The sequence below is a fragment of the Gadus macrocephalus genome, chromosome 15 (genome assembly GCF_031168955.1).
Source record: "Gadus macrocephalus chromosome 15, ASM3116895v1".
Classification (NCBI taxonomy): domain Eukaryota; kingdom Metazoa; phylum Chordata; class Actinopteri; order Gadiformes; family Gadidae; genus Gadus; species Gadus macrocephalus.
The window spans coordinates 13,780,291-13,800,592 of record NC_082396.1 but is presented as its reverse complement, the minus strand read 5'-3'; the positions used below and the strand labels follow the sequence as shown (position 1 = coordinate 13,800,592).

Genomic DNA, 20,302 nt, shown 5'->3' with positions numbered 1-20,302 from the left:
ATCTCTCTCTCCGCTCCCTCTCCTTCTCGCCATCGCCTCGCCTCTCCGTCTCACTCTGCCCCATTCTCCTCACCTGGCCTTTCCACCCTATAATCAAGCAAAACTCTTTCTGGACCTTCAACACACATTTTCTTTCCGCCAGACACTTCTGATTTCTGCAATCTCTGACGGGCTTGCTGCAGGGCGTGATGTAACAGCGTTTTTGTTATGGGGTGTTTTGGCATCGCTACCGGCGGTCGGGTGTAGCCGGTAGGGGCGGTCCTTGTGAGAGTATTGATTAGCACGATGGGGAATATGTATGGGAGGATCTATTTATCATCATACCTGCATCAAATGCAATCCAGTTTTGCAGAATCCAACTGTGTGCAGTTAAAAATTAAGTGTTTTCTTTTTCTTTATTTATTTCTTTATTTATCTTTATGTGGTAATACCCCAAAGCTGTGTCTCTTCTCTCAAGCTTTACTGAAATGAGAAATAGATGGTGTCAACACTGGGATTATCGCCCGGCCAGAGCGGCGAGAGAAGGATGGCATACCAAAATGCCAGATGGATGCAGGGAAATGGATGAGGTGGAGGAATATATGAGAGAGAGAGAGAGGGAGAGAGGGAGACGGAGAAAGAGAGAGACAGTGAGTCACTGAGGTGCTGTTGGTCAGCACTCGGTAGAGGAAAGACATTTATTTTTATTTGCCTGTTCTTTTCTTTTTTCCCTCGATATATCTTCTCTTTTCCAAGCTCTACTGTTTGCATGAAGTAGCAGCACGAATGACAAACACACACACACATACACACACACACAAACACACACACACACACACACACAAACACACACACTAGATCGTGTGCAACAGATGGAGTATCAGTGGAGAGTGTGTGTTGCGATGCACGTTGGATCTCAAATCTTTGAATGTTCTATAGAAAGACATTTTGTGGACTTGTTAAATAGTCCGATCACCGTATCGGGAAATAATGCGTGTGTAACAGGACAATCCATTGCTAGGATGGGGGGGTGCTGGATGGTTGATACCAAAGCATCGCTTGACTTCTAGAAGGAAAAACCTTATTATTAATGCAATGTTTTTCTTCTAAAGGGGTTTGCTTGTCTTCTGAGTGTAATCGTTGCGTTTTGCTCTCAGTAAGTGCCCTTATTGTTTGTCCGACAACCCCTTAGTGTAATGGCAGTGGCACTATCCAATCACTTTGATATTCGAAGTAGAGCTCATTCTATACCATTTAGTCTAGAGAAGGATCAGAGAAAAAAAGTTTGGCAGCATTTAGAAACCATTAGAGACGCAGCGAAAAAAAGTCCAATGCAAACCGTGTCAACAGCAGCTGTCATACCATACAGCTTACGCTGGTGAAAAGAATCTCTCGGCGCTCCGATTTTCTGCTAAATTGAATGGCGCTGCATTTGTTCTATATGACGAAAAGCATCATTCACATGCATTTAAAATGTGTGATAAGTCAAACCCTTTCCCAGTCTCTTTATGGATGGTTTGTCATGATCGGATATGAATACCGTGCACAGACAGACAGAACGGAGCTCTCCATCTCCCCAGACGCCAGCCACTGTTTGATTGCATAATGTATCATTGATTTACTGTATATCGTGTTAGCACAATTACAGTATATTTAGCTCATGGTGGCATATATTTTCTGTCAGATGGAAAACCGATGCTGACATGAACGAACTAGCACACTGTCGTCATGAGGTGAGAGTTAATGGTGGTATAGGCGGCCATTTAGCATAGGCGTTGCGCGCATAGCAGCTCTGGGAAACCCTGATAAGCCAATTGGTTATTTAAACCTCAGGCATTTAAACCGCAAAACTTTTTTTTTGTCATTGCGCCGCATGAATTACAAGATAGAATCGTATGGTATGCAATGATAGGTCTGGCCCTGACGAATTATGTTACATATGTTAACATTTCTAATCTGATCAATACCCATGGATGTGTGTGTGTGTGTGTGTGTGTGTGTGTGTGTGTGTGTGTGTGTGTGTGTGTGTGTGTGTGTGTGTGTGTGTGTGTGTGTGTGTGTGTGTGTGTGTGTGTGTGTGTGTGTGTGTGTGTGTGTGTGTGTGTGTGTGTGTGTGTGGTCAGACAGAGCTGCTAGTTAAACGCCCAGTGTTCACTGGTTTATTCAGGCGTGCCTTTGGTTTGACTCTAGTCTGTTGACAGTTGTGAAGTGTTGGCTGCCAGGGGTCCTTCCACGGAGAACGCCGCTGACAGCATTGATATCGCCTCTCATTGCAGTCTTTTATATTTTTAATGGGTGGCATGAATTAATAATAATGTGTGTGTGAGAGTGTGTGCACACTTTTCCTTTCCCTAACCACCTCTATGTATGTATGTAATGTATGAATGTGAGTGGGTGTGCGCGCATTCTTGTCTTTCTGCCAGCATGTGTAGCAGAGGACTATGAATACTGATGGTTGGGTGGAGGGCCAGTGAGCCAGTGAGCCAGAACCTGGTCCACAGACCCGGTCCTCAGCCATCAGCATCGCTGCCCACTAGCCCTCTGTGTGTACGTGTGTGTCTGCGTGTCTTTCTGTGTCTCTGGCTGTCCGTCTTTGCATGCCCGATCGTCCTTTCCCTGCCGCTTTGTTCATGCACATAGTGTACGCAAGTGTGTGTGTGTGTGTGTGTGTGTGTGTGTGTGTGTGTGTGTGTGTGTGTGTGTGTGTGTGTGTGTGTGTGTGTGTGTGTGTGTGTGTGTCTGATTGTGTGGGGGTGTGTGTATGTATGTGTGTGTGTTTATGGATGTGTGCGTGCGTATGCATGGGTGTTTGTGGGTGTGTGCGTGCGTGCATAACGATGGAGGAAGGCTTTTTGTCTGGCTTCCAGAAGGAGGGAGCAGGTTTTATCCGGTGGGCCTTTCTCAAACACAATGTGCTGCTAGGTTCCCTGCTAACGCTTCGCCGGCTATGCGCCACACACACACACACACACACACACACACACACACACACACACACACACACACACACACACACACACACACACACACACACACACACACACACACACACACACACACACACACACACACACACACACACACACACACACACACACACACACACACACACACACACACACACACACACACACAGAGAGAGAGAGAGTTCATGCTCCATTTTTACCCTCTCCTATTTTTTGACCCACTGTCGCCCACACTGCTGTCTCCCTCGCTGTCACTCCTGAAATGTCCCATGCATGACGCACACACAGGGTAACACCACAAAATAGCCTTCTTTATGCTATTTTATAGTGCACCTATTAATAGAACCCCCTCCAATTGCCACAACTCAGCAGTCCCACACCAAAGTGCCTTACTTACCTTAATTGGCTTCTGTTTGCTGGGAACCCTGTTGTCCACAGCGTCTCTCGCTGACCACACCTCCTCCTCAGCCCTCAGCGACTCACTGTATGTATGCGTGTGTGTCTCTTATCATTACAGCAGTGTTGGAGGCTGTCCCCTCCTCTGTCCTTCATCGTCTCTCTCTCTCTGTCTCTCTCTGTCTCTGTCTCTCTCTGTCTCTCTCTCTGTTTCTGTCTCTCTCGCTCTCTCTCTCTCTCTCTGCAGAGACAAGAGGGTGAGCACGCACTGCCTGCCAAGCAACTTTGACAGAAAGACACTCACAATGCCCTATGCGTGTGCATGTTTGTAGGGTGGGACGTTTTTTGATTCAACAAGCCACCGTCCTCTCAGATATTATCACTCCGCACTAATTCACCCTCAACTTCTCTCATCTTCCCTCGTTTCTCATTCATCCTTTACGCCTTTCCTCTCGTCTCCCTTTATTCTATTACTCTCCTCATCACCTTTTCTCTCTACTCCTCTCTCTTTCTGTCTTCCTATCTCGTCCTAATCCTTACAATCTCCTCTTATTGCCTTATTTTCATCCCTCACTACAGCACTAAATGACCTCTTCTCTCTGGGTTACGCACACGTACACACATACACACACGTGCACACACGCATAGCTTTTAAGCAGGTGTTAGTCAGGTTTCTTGTCAGTTCCATCCATTAGATATAACGGTAGAGTCTACCTAAAAGGCTTTTTAAAAGTGTGTGTATGTGTATTTGTGCTCCTCTCTAATATTCTTTGCACTGCCCTAATTAATGTCATATGTCTCACTTAATATGCCAGTAACTGTTTAGCTCTCCTCCTCTCCCACTGCCTCTCGCCTCCCTCTCTCTCTCCCCTCTCTGCACATTTCCCCTGTCTTCCTCTCCTCACTGCACATCGCTCTTCCTCTCTCCTCTCCGCCGGTCCCCCCCCCCCCCCTCCTCGTGTGTCCCGATGTGCCTCTAATCTCGCCGTGATCACGCAGGAGTGTCTGAACCGTGGCAGACAGTCCCCAGCAGACGGGTCGTTAGTGGGACCCGCCCGTCATCGCGCCGCAGCGTCATGGATGAGGCTGTGTCATGAAATAGTTTCCCTTCTTAAAGAAGCGTTAAAAACAATGTGAAGCGCGAGCACTCCGCAAAAAGATGGAGGAACGCTGCGGAATAAGAATAGCACAACCCGATGGCGTTTGAAGAAGTATTTCAGGAATTTAATTTTTTCCTGAATAATATATACAGTCTGAGGTAATGTAATGGTTGGGGGTGCTGATGGACCCTATGGGCAGAGAGTGCTGCTGTGTCGGCAGAGTGGATGGTTTTATCTGCTGTCGAAGGGAGTCAGCATCTAACGTTGCATCATGTTATTATCTCGAAGACTCTCATTAAATCGACAAGACCTCCTAGCATCAAAGCCGTTGTGTTTTTGCCTATGCGAGGACTCACTCGTACAAGGTTACGTTAACCTAGAGCAATGTAGCCGTCAATCATAACCTTGACAAGACCATAACACAACCGGGCAGTACAGTTTTAACAAAGACGCAAATGCTGGTATGTAAATTGCTCTAATGTGTACATCTTGTGGCCCCTGTCTCTCTGTCTCTATGTCTCTCTCTCTCTCCCTCTCCCTCACTTACGCTGCAAAAGGCTGGCTCTGTTCAGGCAGATGCTGCCAACTCTTCATCCACCACCACCGCCACCACCACCGCCAAAGCCGAAGAAAAGAAGACTTTGTCTAAGGACTCCATCTTGTCTCTGTACGCCACCAGCTCAATGGCCGGAGCGACACAGAGCCAGCATCAGCCTGCTGCGGGGCAAGGTACACGCACACACGCACACGCTCACTCCTTCAGTGACTCATACACTCTCGCACACATATTCTCACACACAAACATGTTTCATGTGTGTGAGAGTTGCACGAACACACACAGGAACACACACACCCACACACACACACACACACACATGTGTATATATGTATATATTTTTTTTTTATTTATGCATCCTCACACGCACACACAGGCATACACACAAACCAGGGTCAGAAATGTATGAGGGTTCAGGGCCAAGAATGCAGCAGAATCAAACAGAAATGCCACTGGGAAGAATTCATTATAATATATAATGAATGTCTATTTTATTTTCCTTCCAATAATAGTATGCATTTCTTCACAATCCATCCACTGGAATGCAATACAGCTCATTAATTATCTAATGTTGTACATTCTGGAAACACACATTGCTGCATATATTAAAGCACACACGTGCGGTGGCTCTTAGAGTGCACATACAAATGCGTGGTCAACAGGAAACAAAGGTGAGTACTGTTTCTCTTCCTTTCACACACCCTCATTCACATGTACGCATCCACGCATACATACTGTTGCCTTTGGTAAGTGCACATACACTGACCCACTACAGTACACACACACACACACACACACACACACACACACACACACACACACACACACACACACACACACACACACACACACACACACACACACACACACACACACACACACACACACACAAACCCTTACAAACAACAATGGCACGCTTCAAGGAATGGATGCATCATCAAATGGAGGAGACTGAAGGCAAACGAAAGGTTAATGCAATTCAACAGCACTGAGAGAGTCAGCCTCTCTATCCCCCATAATCCCTTTCTCATAGGGGGCCCGTTGTCTTGTTGACGTAACCACTTCTCTTAAGGCCTATTGTGTGTGTGTGCGTGCGTGTGTGTGTGATTGTGTGTGTGTGTGTGTGTGTGTTCCACTGCCAAGTTTTTAATTATACCTATGATATCAAGTCTCCTGTGTGAATGGGAATACAATAGTGCTGTTTGTTTTGCCTCCCATTATTGCCTACCAATATCACACAAACACACACACACACAAACCATCAACAACAACAATAAAATCCACACACCAACAACAACATCCACAGATTGATATGGAACCGAGCACTATGGATCTGCTAGGTCCTAAATCTTATGTTGTACCAAACCGACTCATTTTCTATTCGGTTGGATCAGCATGTGCACCTGTGTGTGTTAGTCAATAAACGTGTGTATTGATCCAGCTGATTTGTTGCCTGTGTGTGATACTGTTATTGTGAGATCCTTGGACCTAGCTTGGAGGTAGAGCTGGGGTTGACTGGTAACCGGAAGGTTGCTAGTTCCATCCCTGGCTCCTATTAGAGGGTCGAGGTGTCCCTGAGCGAGGCACCTAATCCCAACTGCTACCGACAAGCTTCCATGGTTTACTCCGCCGACGTCGTGTGAATGTGTGAATTAATGTGTGACTGTTCGGAGATAATGTGAAGCACTTTGAGTGGCCATTGGTTAAAAAGCGCTATATACTAATATAGTCCATTTCCCATTTCCCGTTACATTCTCCCTGTGCAGGCATGTTCATGGGCCAGCCCCAGATGCAGTACGCCGCCCAGGGCTACAACGGGGGGATGGGCGGGGGCGCGGGCATGATGCCCGGCATGGCGGTGCCCAACGGGGGCTACATGGCCATGGGTCAGGGCATGCTGCCCCCAGGAGTGGCGCAGGGTCAGGGCATGTACGCCATGCCCCAGCAGCAAGCACAGTGGAACATGAACCAGGTAACACACGCACACACACGCACACACACGCGCACACACGCACGAACTGGCATGCATCAACCAACACACACACACACACCCAACAGACCACTACACACACCACCCTACCCAACACACCAACCACACACACCACACACACACACCACACATACACCACACAAACACCACACACACACGCACACACCACACACACCTATACTGCACACAGACACGAAGATAAAATATGCATTCAGCAGAGCGAATGAATACAGCTGGATCAGCGGAGTTAGATTTAAAACACAGGGGTAGGGAGTTCACTTTAGTTCATTAGTAGTCAATTCTTTCTGTTTCCCCGGGATTTCCTCATCTGCGGATTGATGTTCTTTAAAGTAGCCAATCTATTTTAAGCGGTCTTAGATAAATTATGCAATCAAAGGCTATTTTTTTTTTTTTGATGAATGAAAGATATTAAATCCTTTTTGGGTTCTTTTTCTTTCGTCCCTCAAAGCTTCCAGGATCGACCTCATACGATTATGATTTCCTCTGGCCAGCAAAAATAAGACTTCCAGTGCGACATAACATGAGTAGTTCTGTTTTATAACAGTATTTCCTATTGGAGGACTATCCACAAAGTAGGTTATCCTCCACATTTTGGAAAATTGGCAAATAATGATTTTAAGCCATAGATTATGGCTTATGAATATTTCATCCCTCTCAAAATCCCGCTTAAAAAGCTGCTTACATGACCTGGGCTTGCCAGCACATCGTAAATAAACAAGTAAAAAACTAAATCGTTTTTATGGAGCCGTGGTCACATGACACGCATCCAGAAATACACAGTGGGGAAGTAACAATGGCGGGGAAACATTCACGTTGCTGGTAGCGATAGACACCGTCATGTAATTGAGTTTTGCCTCGCTCTGCCGTTCCGTCGGATTGTAAAACCATTAAAGCTTCTTTGAATGTTCAATGAGGAAATGGGTCGATGGAGATTCTACCTTTCACTCTGAACAGAGTGCGATAGGTGCGGTTCGGCTGCTGCACGTCGGTGAAAGGAGCTCTGCATTGTGATAGTGCCCCTTTTATGTGCATGTAATCGAAGAGAGTACAGAGTAGACCACACGCACTCATACGCACACACTCACACACACAAGCGCGCGCACACACACACTGTTACGCACAGAATCATACGCACACGCACACACACACTCATACCCTCACTCTCTCACAAAACCAAACACACTCATACTCACACTCTCTCAAACAAACAGACACACACAAAGCAGGGTTATTGCAACGGCTTAAACACAACCCTTTCTCTGCATGTCCTGGACCTAGTCCAACAAACACACACACTACCACATGCAGACGCACACATTGTCTCCTGCAAGTGTGTCTTTTTTTGTGGGTTCGCGACACTCAAAGCTGTCTCCATTTTCTTTAGAACTACGGGTGGTTAATGAAAGATCATAAATCACCCCAGACACACACTGTGTGCTTGCGCGTGTGTGTGTGTGCGACTGTGCGTGCGTGTGGATCTGTGCATGCAAATTGCTCTGATATGTTCCACTAACATGGTTGATGCAGGCAAAATTGTAAGCTTGCGTCATTGTCTCTAGCTAATACATGCAAATGTGCTACGGTAAACCTATTTAGCCACAGGCTCACTCTGAGCACGCACACACTTACACACACACACACACACACACACACACGCTCACATTTGTCATGAGCAGGTGTGGGCGTGGTGGGTTATGAGGACATCTGGAGTTGGGCAGCATGTGGGATGGTGATGGGTTCCAAAGGATAGAGAGATAGAGAGATAAGAGACGGCAGAAGTTCATTGAGGTTTTCACAACCTCACTCGGATCTGAGTGATGTGTGGGATACTTCTGCACCTCGTAAAGTGAAGTGAAATTTATTCCCTTGGCGTAAACATGTGACAGACCCGAGCCGTACCGCCGATGCCACACCTGAAATCACCATATATACTCCGGGGTAACGCCACGCGTGTTTTAACGTTGATGATAAATCCTGTTTATGAATACTAGCCATCCAACCCGTTTTATTGACCACATTTGTTATTTCTCTCTCTCTATCTTTCTCTTTCTCCCTCTCTCTCGTTCTCTATATCTCTATATCTCGTTCTCTCTCGTTCTCTCTCGTTCTCTCTCGTTCTCTCTCTCTCTCTCTCTCTCTCTCTCTCTCTCTCTCTCTCTCTCTCTCTCTCTCTCTCTCTCTCTCTCTCTCTCTCTCTCTCTCTCTCTCTCTCTCTCTCTCTCTCTCTCTCTCTCTCTCTCTCTCTCTCTTCTCTCCCCCCCCCCCCCCTCCATCGTTGGGCTCCCCTACTTCAGATGACTCAGCAGATGTCGGCCATGGCGGCAGGCGGAGGGGCCGGTGCTGGGGGCGCGGCGATGGGGGCCCCAGGGGCCTTCGGCCAGCCGGCCCCCATGACGGGCTGGTCGGCCCCCCCGCCCTCTGGCCAGACCCTCAGCACCCAGCTGTGGAAGTGAAGCGTGGCCCCGGGAGTGTTGGCGGGCTGAGGGGGTGAAGCAGCCCACCCATCTAATACTGCCCTTGTCTCTCTCTCTCCACACGCACACAGACACATACACAGAAACATAATCATAGACATACACAGACGCAATCGTATTCATACGCACACACACAGATATTGGTACACATACAAAGACACGCGCATATTGATACAGTCACACACACAGATATTGATACAAACACGCAGAGAGATATTTATACACACACACACACACACACACATTCATATACACAATAAGCATAATGAAAAGAACGCACAAGAGGCGCTGTCTAGCGCTCTCACCCCTTCTTCTTCTTCTCCTCCTCATCCTCCATTCCGAGCCCTCCCTCCAGCAGTCACGGGCTCTCCCTGTTAGAGACCAAACAGCAGCTCTCCTCTCCTGCTGTACTCAATACGAACTTTGACCTTTCCTGGCCGTGTTTCTTTTTCAAAGTTGTGGACGACAAAAGCCCCCCCCCCCCCCCCCCGGCGCCCACAACATCCTACCCAATATAAAAGAAAAAGAGCCACAAACGAGCAGCCAGACCTCGTGGTTAGTGGTGTCCTCTGGTAGGGCCTCTCGGATTGACCCCCTCTGCCTATGAGATCACACCGCACTCACAATGTCTATTACTAATCCATTATAGCCTATCATGAATATAGTCTTTCTCTGAAGAAATAGTGAATAGTAGCGCGATAGTTTTTAAATGCCTAGGCTTATGGTTGCCCCTCTGTTGTCAGTCGACTCCCCTTGCTGTCCCCGACTCATTCTCTCCCTAGCCCCGCCCCCTCCACTCCCCCCCCCCTATCCGTGCGGCTGATCAATAATTAGTAGCCAATAATCGTCTCTAAAGTACTGTATCAACGTGAACCCAGTGTGAACGTCTGTGGAGACCCGTAAAAGAGAGATTCCTCCGCTTTACACGCTTGACTTGTTCATGTGTTGCCCTTTTCTCCCCCCCCCCCCACACAAGTTTAATTAACGAGGGTGTTCGTCCTGAATGGCTTTGATTCAGGTCGACTCGGCCTGCCGATAGGCATTAAAAACAACTCAACAAAAGAAGGCACAAAACAACATTCAGACGTAGGAGACAAGATTGTCTAGTCCTTAACCAACTCAGAGCAGCTACACCGTGGACTCTCGCGCCCCCCCCCCCACCCCTCCCTAGTAATCATGGACCGCCTGTAGCGTTATTACTGAGGGAGAAATGTCTTTCTAAACGACTGGGAGCTAGATGAGATGAATGTGGGTCCCGACCTATTTAAAGCCCTCCCCAGGTGCGGGGCGGACCTCAATTCGGCGTGCGTCCCGAGGCAGTGGCACAGCGCGAGCATCCTACAGCCCTCCATCACAGCCCTCTAGGGAGCACGCCAGTACGCCAGTCGTCAGTCTAGTTTGTGTCCACGTGCGCCCCGGCTCCTCGTTGGTTAGATGTTGAAAATGATCATGTTCGGCTTTACCTGCATCATAGCGTCTTTGTTTTATTTTTTTCATCATTTGGGATTGTTATCCTTCTTGTGTTTTAAACGTTTTTTCCTCCATGCCTTTTATTTATTTTATTTGGGAGCGTTCATGTCCGCACTGTAGTGTCGGTGGAGAGTCTGATCCAGGGTATATACATTAGGCTGGACTCGCTTTGCTGTTTTTCTTTTTTTTTTTTTTTTTTTTTACTCTGCCCGGTCGGTTTGTGTTGTTTTTTTGCGATGTGTATCCGTGCTGATTTTATTCTTCGCAATGCAAGAGAACAACAAAAATAACAAGCAAATAAACCTGGACGACCCATAGGGGCCCAGCTGTGGCGTCTGGAGCCATGCATCACTGAGAGCCCATCTGGAGAGCGTGTGGTTTGGACAGTGATGCCGGCGCCCGTTGAAGGCTCTTCATTTGTAATCTCGTTTTTCCTGTTTTGGGAACCCATCACTGGATGGGTACCCGGCGAAGGCCCCGGGTCTACTGATGACATCATCACTGTCCAATCCGCTCGCGTCCTGCAAGGAAGGTCCACACACACGAGAGACTGGAGCAACAGTGGCTGAAAGATATATCGTAATGAAGCCAGAGCAAAACAAACATGAGCACACAGATACACACTCACGCAATCACACAGAGCCACACACACACACGCGCACACACACGCACACACAGGGCCACAGACACAGAGCCACACACAGCCAGCATGGGGGACACGCAGAAACTAGAGACAAATTTAATTCCAACGTCTTCCAGGTTTATTTCGGATGTTTACAATTTTCTGGTGCCTAGTACTGTAAAAAGAGGTTTTGTGCATTAAAACGGTGATCCTCCCTCCATCTCTGCTGTAATATATTGTGACCAGTTTTAACTGTAAGGGTTCCATTTCATCAGTCTTTCCTGTCTCTATTTTTTTGTTTTCTGAGTTTTACAATATGTTTATTTGGAATAAACGGTTGTTCTCCTGGACCTCTTTTGTTTCCTTGTGTTTAATGAAACACCATCCCTCCCACACACAAACAAACAAACAAACACACACACGCACACATATATCAACACGGGACAATGCAGACACGTTTCTTTGAGAATACGTAGGCTGATCGCCTCACTTGGCGGGCTGGCTGTGAAAGCTGTGGGCTCTGCAAGGTGCTGATGATATTATTCCTTTCAAAGCTTACATCACCACCTTGCTGTAATCCTCCCGCCCGTGAGAAGGACTAAGAAGTCTCCTTCTCAGGCCAGGTGTCTTTGTTGTTAGGACCGGAGGCTTTGCATTATTGACAGCAGCCCGGTCCACCAGCCACACAGTGAGAGCCACTTTAATACGCAGAGCCAGACGGACTTCATACATCGGGGCTTTGCAAAGTGTCCACCCTCCAAGTCCAAGATCGTTTTTTTCTTCTTCCAAAGTAATTTCCATGTCTATCTTCTTGTTAGTTCTGCAGGCCAGTAGGAAGTGTTCACAGCCCCATTATGGTTTGGCTCAGATGACGACGGTAGGTGGGGAACTGCTTAAGATCCACTTTAAACCAATGAACCCCAAAACTAATCTAGAATAAGAAAAGTATGTTTATTACCGTTTTTCATAAATGCCTACCCGTGAGATTGGACCAAACAAAGGAAAAAAGGGAGGATAAACTAGTGGATCAAACAGCACTGTTGGTGTGTTTGCATCCATCAGTTCCTCATAAGTTAACCCAAATAACGCACACACGTCAAACTAAACAAATTCACAGAAAACACCAGATCTTCTTTGATATAAAGGAGCCACAAACAGCCATAGCACAGGGCAGCGTCCTCTCTGAAGTCCTGCTCACAGCACGAGAGGGTGATCCTCTTTAGCAGGGTCGCATGCAGTGTCTCTCTCACCCATCACTCCCACAGAGAGAGAGAGAGCCCTCCCGGCCTCGGCCATCGCTCCCAGAGAGAAAGGGGGAGAGAGAGCCCTCCCGGTCTCACCCTCCCAGATAGAGACAGAGCCCTCCCGGTCTCACCCCTAACTCCCAGGGAGAGAAAGAGAGAGAGAGACCTGGGCCCTTGACAGCTGAGGGGGCGACTGTCCCGTGCTTTTTTTTGAGCGGATTACCCAAAGAAATCCCATTTCATATGCAGTGTACGGTTTGAGGCTTCAGGGCTCGGGCCCGGTATCCAGGCGTGTCCGTCCCGTGCTGCTCGTCTCATCCCCGATACCGAGAGGAGGGTCTGCCGTGACGCCCCCCGCCGCCCCCTCCCTGTGGAGATGGGGATCTGAGCTTGGGCGCTCAAACCTCGATCACCACCGTGTCCTTCCTGAACTTTGGTTCGTTCCCCATGTGCGGCTTCTCCGTGCGAGTGTGCCACACCAGCACCTGGAAGAGAGAGAGAGATTGAACCAATGATTGCACTCTTGCACACGTATATACACCTCCATATTGTAAATACTGTGTCGAGTTTAGCTTTAATTTATCTGTTAAGACGAGATACCGGAATTTTACAAGATCCCACATATTACTTTTTATGTATTGAGTATATTAGTGTAATATCTAATATGTGTATATATTTTGTTTTAATAATAAACTTTACCTCTACTATTTACTTTAGTTCTATTTATTGTTTTACTTCTTTATTGTTCACCCGCTTTGGCAATGTAAATGTTTGTTCCTCATGCCAATAAAGCTTTTTTAAATAAAATGTATTGAAATGAGAGGCTGTTGGAACATCTTTTGTAAACAAAGAGCATAGAACTAGATGGATAGTGTTGGGTATTTGTTGTTAAAGAGACCAGAACACTGGTCGCAGTTTTGCTTGGCAAAAACAAAACAAAGCCATGAAAACACTAAGGTAAGAGACTCTGGATCTCCCGTTATCGGGTTGAATTTAGATGAAACATACTTGTTTTAGCGATTTTAGTCCTTCAATTTGGGTTGGTTAACAATCTACTCATTAAAGGGCCAGTCAAAACCCTGCTTTAGACTGTTTGCTATTTTAGCAGGAGGCTCCAACTGCATTGTGGCCATTTTGGTTTACAAAACTTACTTCCGGATTTGCGAAGATGATAATGAAGTGTTAATTAAGAGTTTATTAAAATTAGGCGTAATTGTTAACGTAATGGCCTTTCAATGGACTATACTTGTCGAGTGATTATGTGTGGGCTTGATTAATTTATGCAAACATATTCATGTTATCAGCCAATGGAAACACACACAAACACCAGTGGGCAGACATGATTAACTGTGAGCCTGACACTGCCTTAGTTTCCTGGGCTCTTTCGGCTGGAACGTGTCAGGGCTCTTTCGGCTGGAACGTGTCATTTCCTGTGTACTCTGCTACTAATTGGTCCATTTTGCATTTCTTAACAAGGTCAATGCAGCATTCACTAAAGCATTACAATACATCACAGTGCAGGGAGGGAAATACACCTGTTTGTGAGTGTGTGTGTTTTGTCTGTGTTTGCATGTAGCGTTGGGCAGTTTAATTATTGTATTATTATTTATTCATTATTGTTCTGAGCAGAACCTCGCCCTGCAGCCAGTATTAGCGGGATGTTTGTTTTCCTTGGTCTATGGGTGTGTGTGTGAGGGAGTGTGGAGCGCAGTGTTCTTAAAGGTTGGAGGTGGTGGATGGGGGGGGGGGGTTTGTCTGTCTTGACCCAACCTTTAATACAGGAGAGACGAATGGTGAGCGCCCCCCCCCCCCCCCCCCCCTCCAGGCTGACAAGTCATTCCTTGCACCCCACCCTTTGCTTTTAGAAGCTGCTTTCTGCCTCTCTGTCCTTCTTCCACGTCCCCATCCATCAGCCTCCTCCTCCGTCCATCGTCAATCCTTTTATACCCTGCCTCTCGATCTCTTAACCTCATCTCGATCTCGATCTCTCTCTCTCTCTCTCTCTCTGTTTCCAAGACTCTCTCTCGCGCGCGGTCTCCGTCTCACCCTCCTTCTCTCTCTTTGTCCGGCGTCATCATCTGTTTCAATCTGCAGCTTCTCTCCCCCCATCCCCCTCCCACACACACATCACCCCACTCGCCCTCCCATCCCCTCCCCCACTCCCCCCCGCCTCCTCCAGTCTCTACTGTCTGTTGACATTAATGCCGGGCGCCAGCGTCATTAGGGCATGTTGCCACTGTTGTGCATGAGCGTGCGTGCACGTGTTTGTGTGTGTGTGTATGTGTGTATGTGTGTGTGTGTGTGTGTGTGTGAACGAGTGCATGCAGCATGCATGTAGCCCGCCTCAGAGTCTTCCATTGTCAAGGTCAGCGTCCAGAGTTCTCCATGCAGGCTCCAGATGGGTATCTGCTCTGCAGAAAGGGACGCATTGTCCCAAATGTCACAGTGGCCTGGGGGAGGCTGGGGGCGGCTGCTGTACAATCTCTGGTTTGAAGGGTTCAAACGGGCTCTTCTCCAGAGCCTCGCTACACTTTCTCGTTTTCAGCGCAGTAGCAGTTTCAAAAAAGAAATCATCCAAAACCCACCAATTTACAAATGCACAAGCCAGCTGCCTGTCAGCTAGTGAACACCACCGTCGTTCACCGGGAGATGTCTTCAGGGTTGGAGTGCGGGGCGTTCGCAGTCGCTATTCTCCAGCGTGCCTCTCGGACGAATATAACCCCGCATCGGGTCATTTCTCTTCCGTGGCTGCTGCTGATGATGTCATCACAACTTGCCGGCAGGCATGAGCGATGATATCGCATCCTGCCCTCGTTCCCCAAAAACGCAGGGGCTCGCTGCCGAGTGATTAATGGAGATGCATCCCTCCCCTCCACCCCCTTTCCCTCTGTAGCTGTGGGCAGTGAGTGATGATGTCATGGCTCGTTAATAGCCAGTATTAATATCGGCGCCGGGGCACCTCTATTACGACTATTAAGTTAATGGCGCTGGTAATGGCGGTGGCGGCTTCAACACTGCACTGTTGGTAGAACGCCGCGAGGAGGGGGGTTGTCTACATACCCCTCACCTGGGCCTCCCCCCACCCCGACCCCTCCCCCCCGGCCAAGATCTGTATCATCCCCTCAGCAAACTCCTCCGCTACGACCCACTACGACCTTCTACTTCTGTGCTTGACTTGGGCCTGCCTAAACCCGTCCGGCCTGCCTGTAGAGCCCCTTTTACCCCCGTCCTCTGAGACATACCTCCTGAAGACAAATCCTCACTATTTACTTTAACTGGTGGCTAAACCGATAGAGTGTCAATGAAATAGGCCAGGGGGGAACGACTCGTGAGAAGGGATTGCCTTGCATTGTCTACCAGCAGCTCCCTGCTCGTCCGCATGCGCATCACTCCGTCGGCGGCGGGAGCCCGCAGGAGCGCTGCTGTAAATAGGAAGGGAGGATAATAGAGCCCATACGTCAGGAAGACTTCTTCTCTCCATGCAGCCCCGGATGCAGCCGGATAACACCGGCCGTGCCAGCAGGGCTTCGGCCGTCTGAGATGAGCCCCCCATCGATCCAGACAGCCCGGGGACCAAAGGCAGGGCCGAGGGGGCTGCAGAGGGCCCGTAGCTGTCCGACGGTGAGATGCCGGCCCCGGGTTTAGACGCAAGGCCCATCTTTCTTCATGAGTCACTCCAGTCAATATCCAGGGAGGGGCCTAAGGGTATGGGCGTTGTTGCCATGGCAGCGGGCTGTAATGACTGCAGCTGTAGAATGTGCCTCAGATTGTCTGGGATGCACGTACACAGCCCCGATGTTGCTAAATGTGTTAGTGTCTGTGTGTGTCGCCACCGCTGAATTTGACCCCAGATGCAGACTTGGTAATATAACCATCATTTTGCAAGCTGTAGTGTGTTGCCTAGCTACAGGTCACTTGTGACATACCTCTGTCATGCAATTGGTTATTGATGCCAGGGGGGGGGAAATACCCAGTACTTTGAAAGCCAAATGCCAAATTTAAGGTACACCTTCGAGGCATTTGTACCAATTTTTAAATGTCAGACTTCACAGCAGAATCATATTTGTATTTTGATAGTTTGAATTGAAAAAAGTGCCATTTCAAAAGGGTTTTCCTTTAAACCTCAAACAAGTAAAAACATTAAATAAAAATCACCAAATAGTGATCATGGCATTAAGTATTCTACTGACCAATCAGTCATCAACCAATAATCAGAAAAAGGATTCTGACTAAGCTGTGATTTTTTCCACCACTAATCCGAATCTTTTTACTGACCAATCAGTGGTTCGCCCACCACTAACCAGAACCATTCTACTGACCAATCAGTGGTTCACTCACCACTAACCAGAACCATTCTACTGACCAAATCAACGGGTTCCTTCACCACTCATGAGAACCATTCTACTGACTAAGCAGTGGTACTTCCACCACTAATAGGTGGTTCTTCCATCACTAATCAGACCCATTCCACTGACTAACCAGTGTTTCCTCCACCACTAACCATAACCATTCTACTGCCTAACCACTGGTTATTCAACCACTAACCAGGACCGTTCCACTGACTAACCAGTGGTTCTTACACCACTAACCAGGAGCCTTCTACTGACCCGTGTGCAGTTGCTGGCCTTGGGCTCCAGGTCGCTGACGTTGGTGATCTGCTTGAGGAAGTCGGACTCCTGCATGCCGGGCTGGGACCCCCGCCGCTTGAACTGAGCCCGCGGGTTCCCAAGGATCACCTGGAGGTTCACCGCAAACCCTGCAGCCCAGGAGAGGAGGGGAGGAGGAGGAGAGGAGAGGAGAGGAGGAGGGGGAGTGGAGGAGAGGAGGAGGGGAGAAGAGGAGCAGAGTGGCAAGGTGAGCAGAATGGCTCATTGTAAATGCACTGAGAGTCCTTTTGGAGCCGCGAGAAGAAAACAGAAAACGTAGAGCGCAGTGCGGTAGAATTTTAATTACATCTGTGCAATTCATATCGGGCAAGATCCCACCACAAGGTTGTTATCAGATTAATCTGCTTCCATCTCACGGCCAGGGGTCAACGGAGGGGGTCACAGCGTTAATGATGATTCACTGCTAGGATGGGGGGGGGTGGGGGGGGGGGGGGCTCAACTCTGAAAGTGACCCTTCAATGCCAAAAGCACACAAACAAAAAGGAACCACACCGCAAAATAACAATAAAAAACGAAATGACATGTGTCGAATAACAATCTCTAAAGGTGAACGGAAAAGAGAGCATGTTGGTAAGACCTTTTGGAGTCACTGAAACGTGTCCCCGTCTAATCAAACCTCCAGCGGGTCACGCCGGGGGTCGCTTCTCCGCTGGCCTCCATTCCATGAGAGGGGCGGTCTGCACAGCAAACACGGAGAGGCCTTGACGACTCCACCCACATCCCTCGACCCAGCCCTGACCTCCCCCCGGGGGCCCCGGAGAGGGGAGTGAAAGAGGGCCCCGAGCGATGATGCACTTCTTGTTCATTACGGAACGTTCTTCTGGCCTCCGTTGTTGTGGCGCCGGCCTCGTGGCCCCGGGCCGCCCGCCCCGACCCCGGGGGACTCTGTGGTTACCAAGCCTCCATCCTTCACGGGGCACAGTTGACGATTCATTTCTTTGCAATAAGCCATGAGAAATGTGACTTACAGAAGGGGAGTATTGCGTTCACCTTGGATGTGTCATGTGTGTATGTGTCTGTGTGGGTGTATGTTTATAAAATATGAATTATATTTTCGGCTTATCCTTCATCGGCATTGCTGCCGTTATTGCAGACTCCCTACTTGGTGATCTTTGCCACCTCACCTCTGGGGTATTGGATCCTTTCAACACGTTTAGAATCATGAACCTCAACCTGCTCTTTGTGCTTCTGGATGCATTGCGTCAACTAATGCAGAGAGACACCTTTAAAAATGGAAGATGAACCGATAAGCCTGCCTTTGATGAGACTAAGTTGCTCCCGCTTGAATAGTCGGTGCAAATGATTAAGGAGGAGATCCCATGTGCGTGCGTGGCAGCTGCATAACCGACTGATTCTGAGTGATGAAGGGGGAGGGGGTTAATTTGCATCCACAATGTGTGTGTGTGTGTGTGTGTGTGTGGTGTGTGTGTGTGTGTGTGTGTGTGTGTGTGTGTGTGTGTGTGTGCATTTCCAGCACTGTCGTTTCAGAAGAGGCAGTCCCGCTGTATCAGGTTTGCTTTCCGTATTCCCCATCCAATAGCACCAGTAGTCTATGTGTGTGTGTGTGTGTGTGTGTGTGTGTGTTTGTGAGTCAGAAAGCCTGCGTTTGTGCTTGTATGCGTGTCTGCTTATTTGTGCGTTAATGTGTGTGTGTTTTTGTGTATGTGTGTGTCTGCAGGATAAGAGCACATTCCCTGCATTCTCCCTCCCCCTTCGCCTCCTCATCCCTTCCTTTATCCTCCGCTCATCTCTTCCTTTGCTCTCCTCCGTCTCCTTGGACTCCTCTCTTCCTCTCCTCGCCTCCTACCTCCCGTCTCCCCTGCCTCCTCTCACTGATATGATCCCCCCGGTTGCACGGATTCAGGGATTTGATGCAACTTCAGAGCACCTGTTCCATGAAGAGTGTATGTCAGCAGAGACAGAGCGAGGTAGACAGCGACAGCGAGAGAGAGAGAGAGAGAGAGAGAGAGAGAGAGAGAGAGAGAGAGGAGAAGAGAGAGAGAGAGAGAGAGGGATGAGAGAGAGAGAGAGAGAGAGAGAGAGAGGAGAGAGAGAGAGAGAGAGAGAGAGAGAGAGAGAATTTGACATGCACATGGTATTCTATTGATTGTCCTGCTTATTATTATCTCTGGGACTGGAATGTCAACCGTCTCGTTTACCACATCAGGGGCAAACATCAGCTGCCCCCATAGGTAGCCACTAATGTGTCCGCTAAAGACAGCTAGCAAAAGTTACTTGCTAGCTGTCATTTCCCTCCTAGTCATGCCTCAATACTAATAATATGTAGTCGGCTGTTGCGTTGACTATCATATCAATCGTTGATGCAATTGCTGTCTGATAAATGTGTGAGTTGTGAGAACGAGCCTTGCATGCTACATACAGGTTGCATAGTTGAGCAGCAGCTCAAGAGCAGTTCTGTCATTTCCAGTGCAAAGTTGCAAAGTGCATTGAGCTTGCAACCTGTTGAAGAAGGGCATTGGTTTTTGCTTGTGTCTAGATCTCTGCATCAGACCAAGCATCATTACAGAGCTCAGCAAAGGGGGATTCAGTTTCACTGGGTGGGGCACGTTCTTACATGGTTCTACTACGGTTGCATTATTTGTAGCTACAAAGATGTTTTATTCCAATAGAGCAGAGAAAGTAAGCTCACTTGCCTACCGTACAGCTCAGCTTGAGACTATAAAGACACACGTAGACTAGCTGAACTGCTCTTTCATTGACAGCAGAGGGAAACAAACTCAGCTATAAACTCAGCTGAGGTTTTCCGATGGACCTTGAGGCGGGGCAGGGGGCAGTCCAAACGGGATGGAGCTACGG

The 20,302-nt window shown here is 48.2% G+C and overlaps 2 protein-coding genes across 4 annotated transcripts in view; one reads left to right on the top strand and one right to left on the bottom strand.

Annotated features, from left to right (window-relative positions):
• Window positions 1–11,924, top strand: part of smap1 (small ArfGAP 1) — a 72,350-nt gene extending 60,426 nt beyond the window's left edge. For all 3 annotated transcript variants that reach the window (XM_060073016.1, XM_060073019.1, XM_060073018.1), the window contains 3 exons: window positions 4,999–5,170; window positions 6,764–6,969; window positions 9,303–11,924. In XM_060073016.1, coding sequence (XP_059928999.1) covers window positions 4,999–5,170; window positions 6,764–6,969; window positions 9,303–9,461 — 537 coding nt within the window. In that variant the 3' untranslated portion in view covers window positions 9,462–11,924. The remainder of the gene's footprint in view (window positions 1–4,998; window positions 5,171–6,763; window positions 6,970–9,302) is intronic.
• b3gat2 (beta-1,3-glucuronyltransferase 2 (glucuronosyltransferase S)) overlaps window positions 11,067–20,302 on the bottom strand; it is an 18,443-nt gene continuing 9,207 nt past the window's right edge. Inside the window, 2 exon segments of the mRNA XM_060073021.1 lie at window positions 11,067–13,303; window positions 17,426–17,574. Coding sequence (XP_059929004.1) covers window positions 13,217–13,303; window positions 17,426–17,574 — 236 coding nt within the window. The 3' untranslated portion in view covers window positions 11,067–13,216.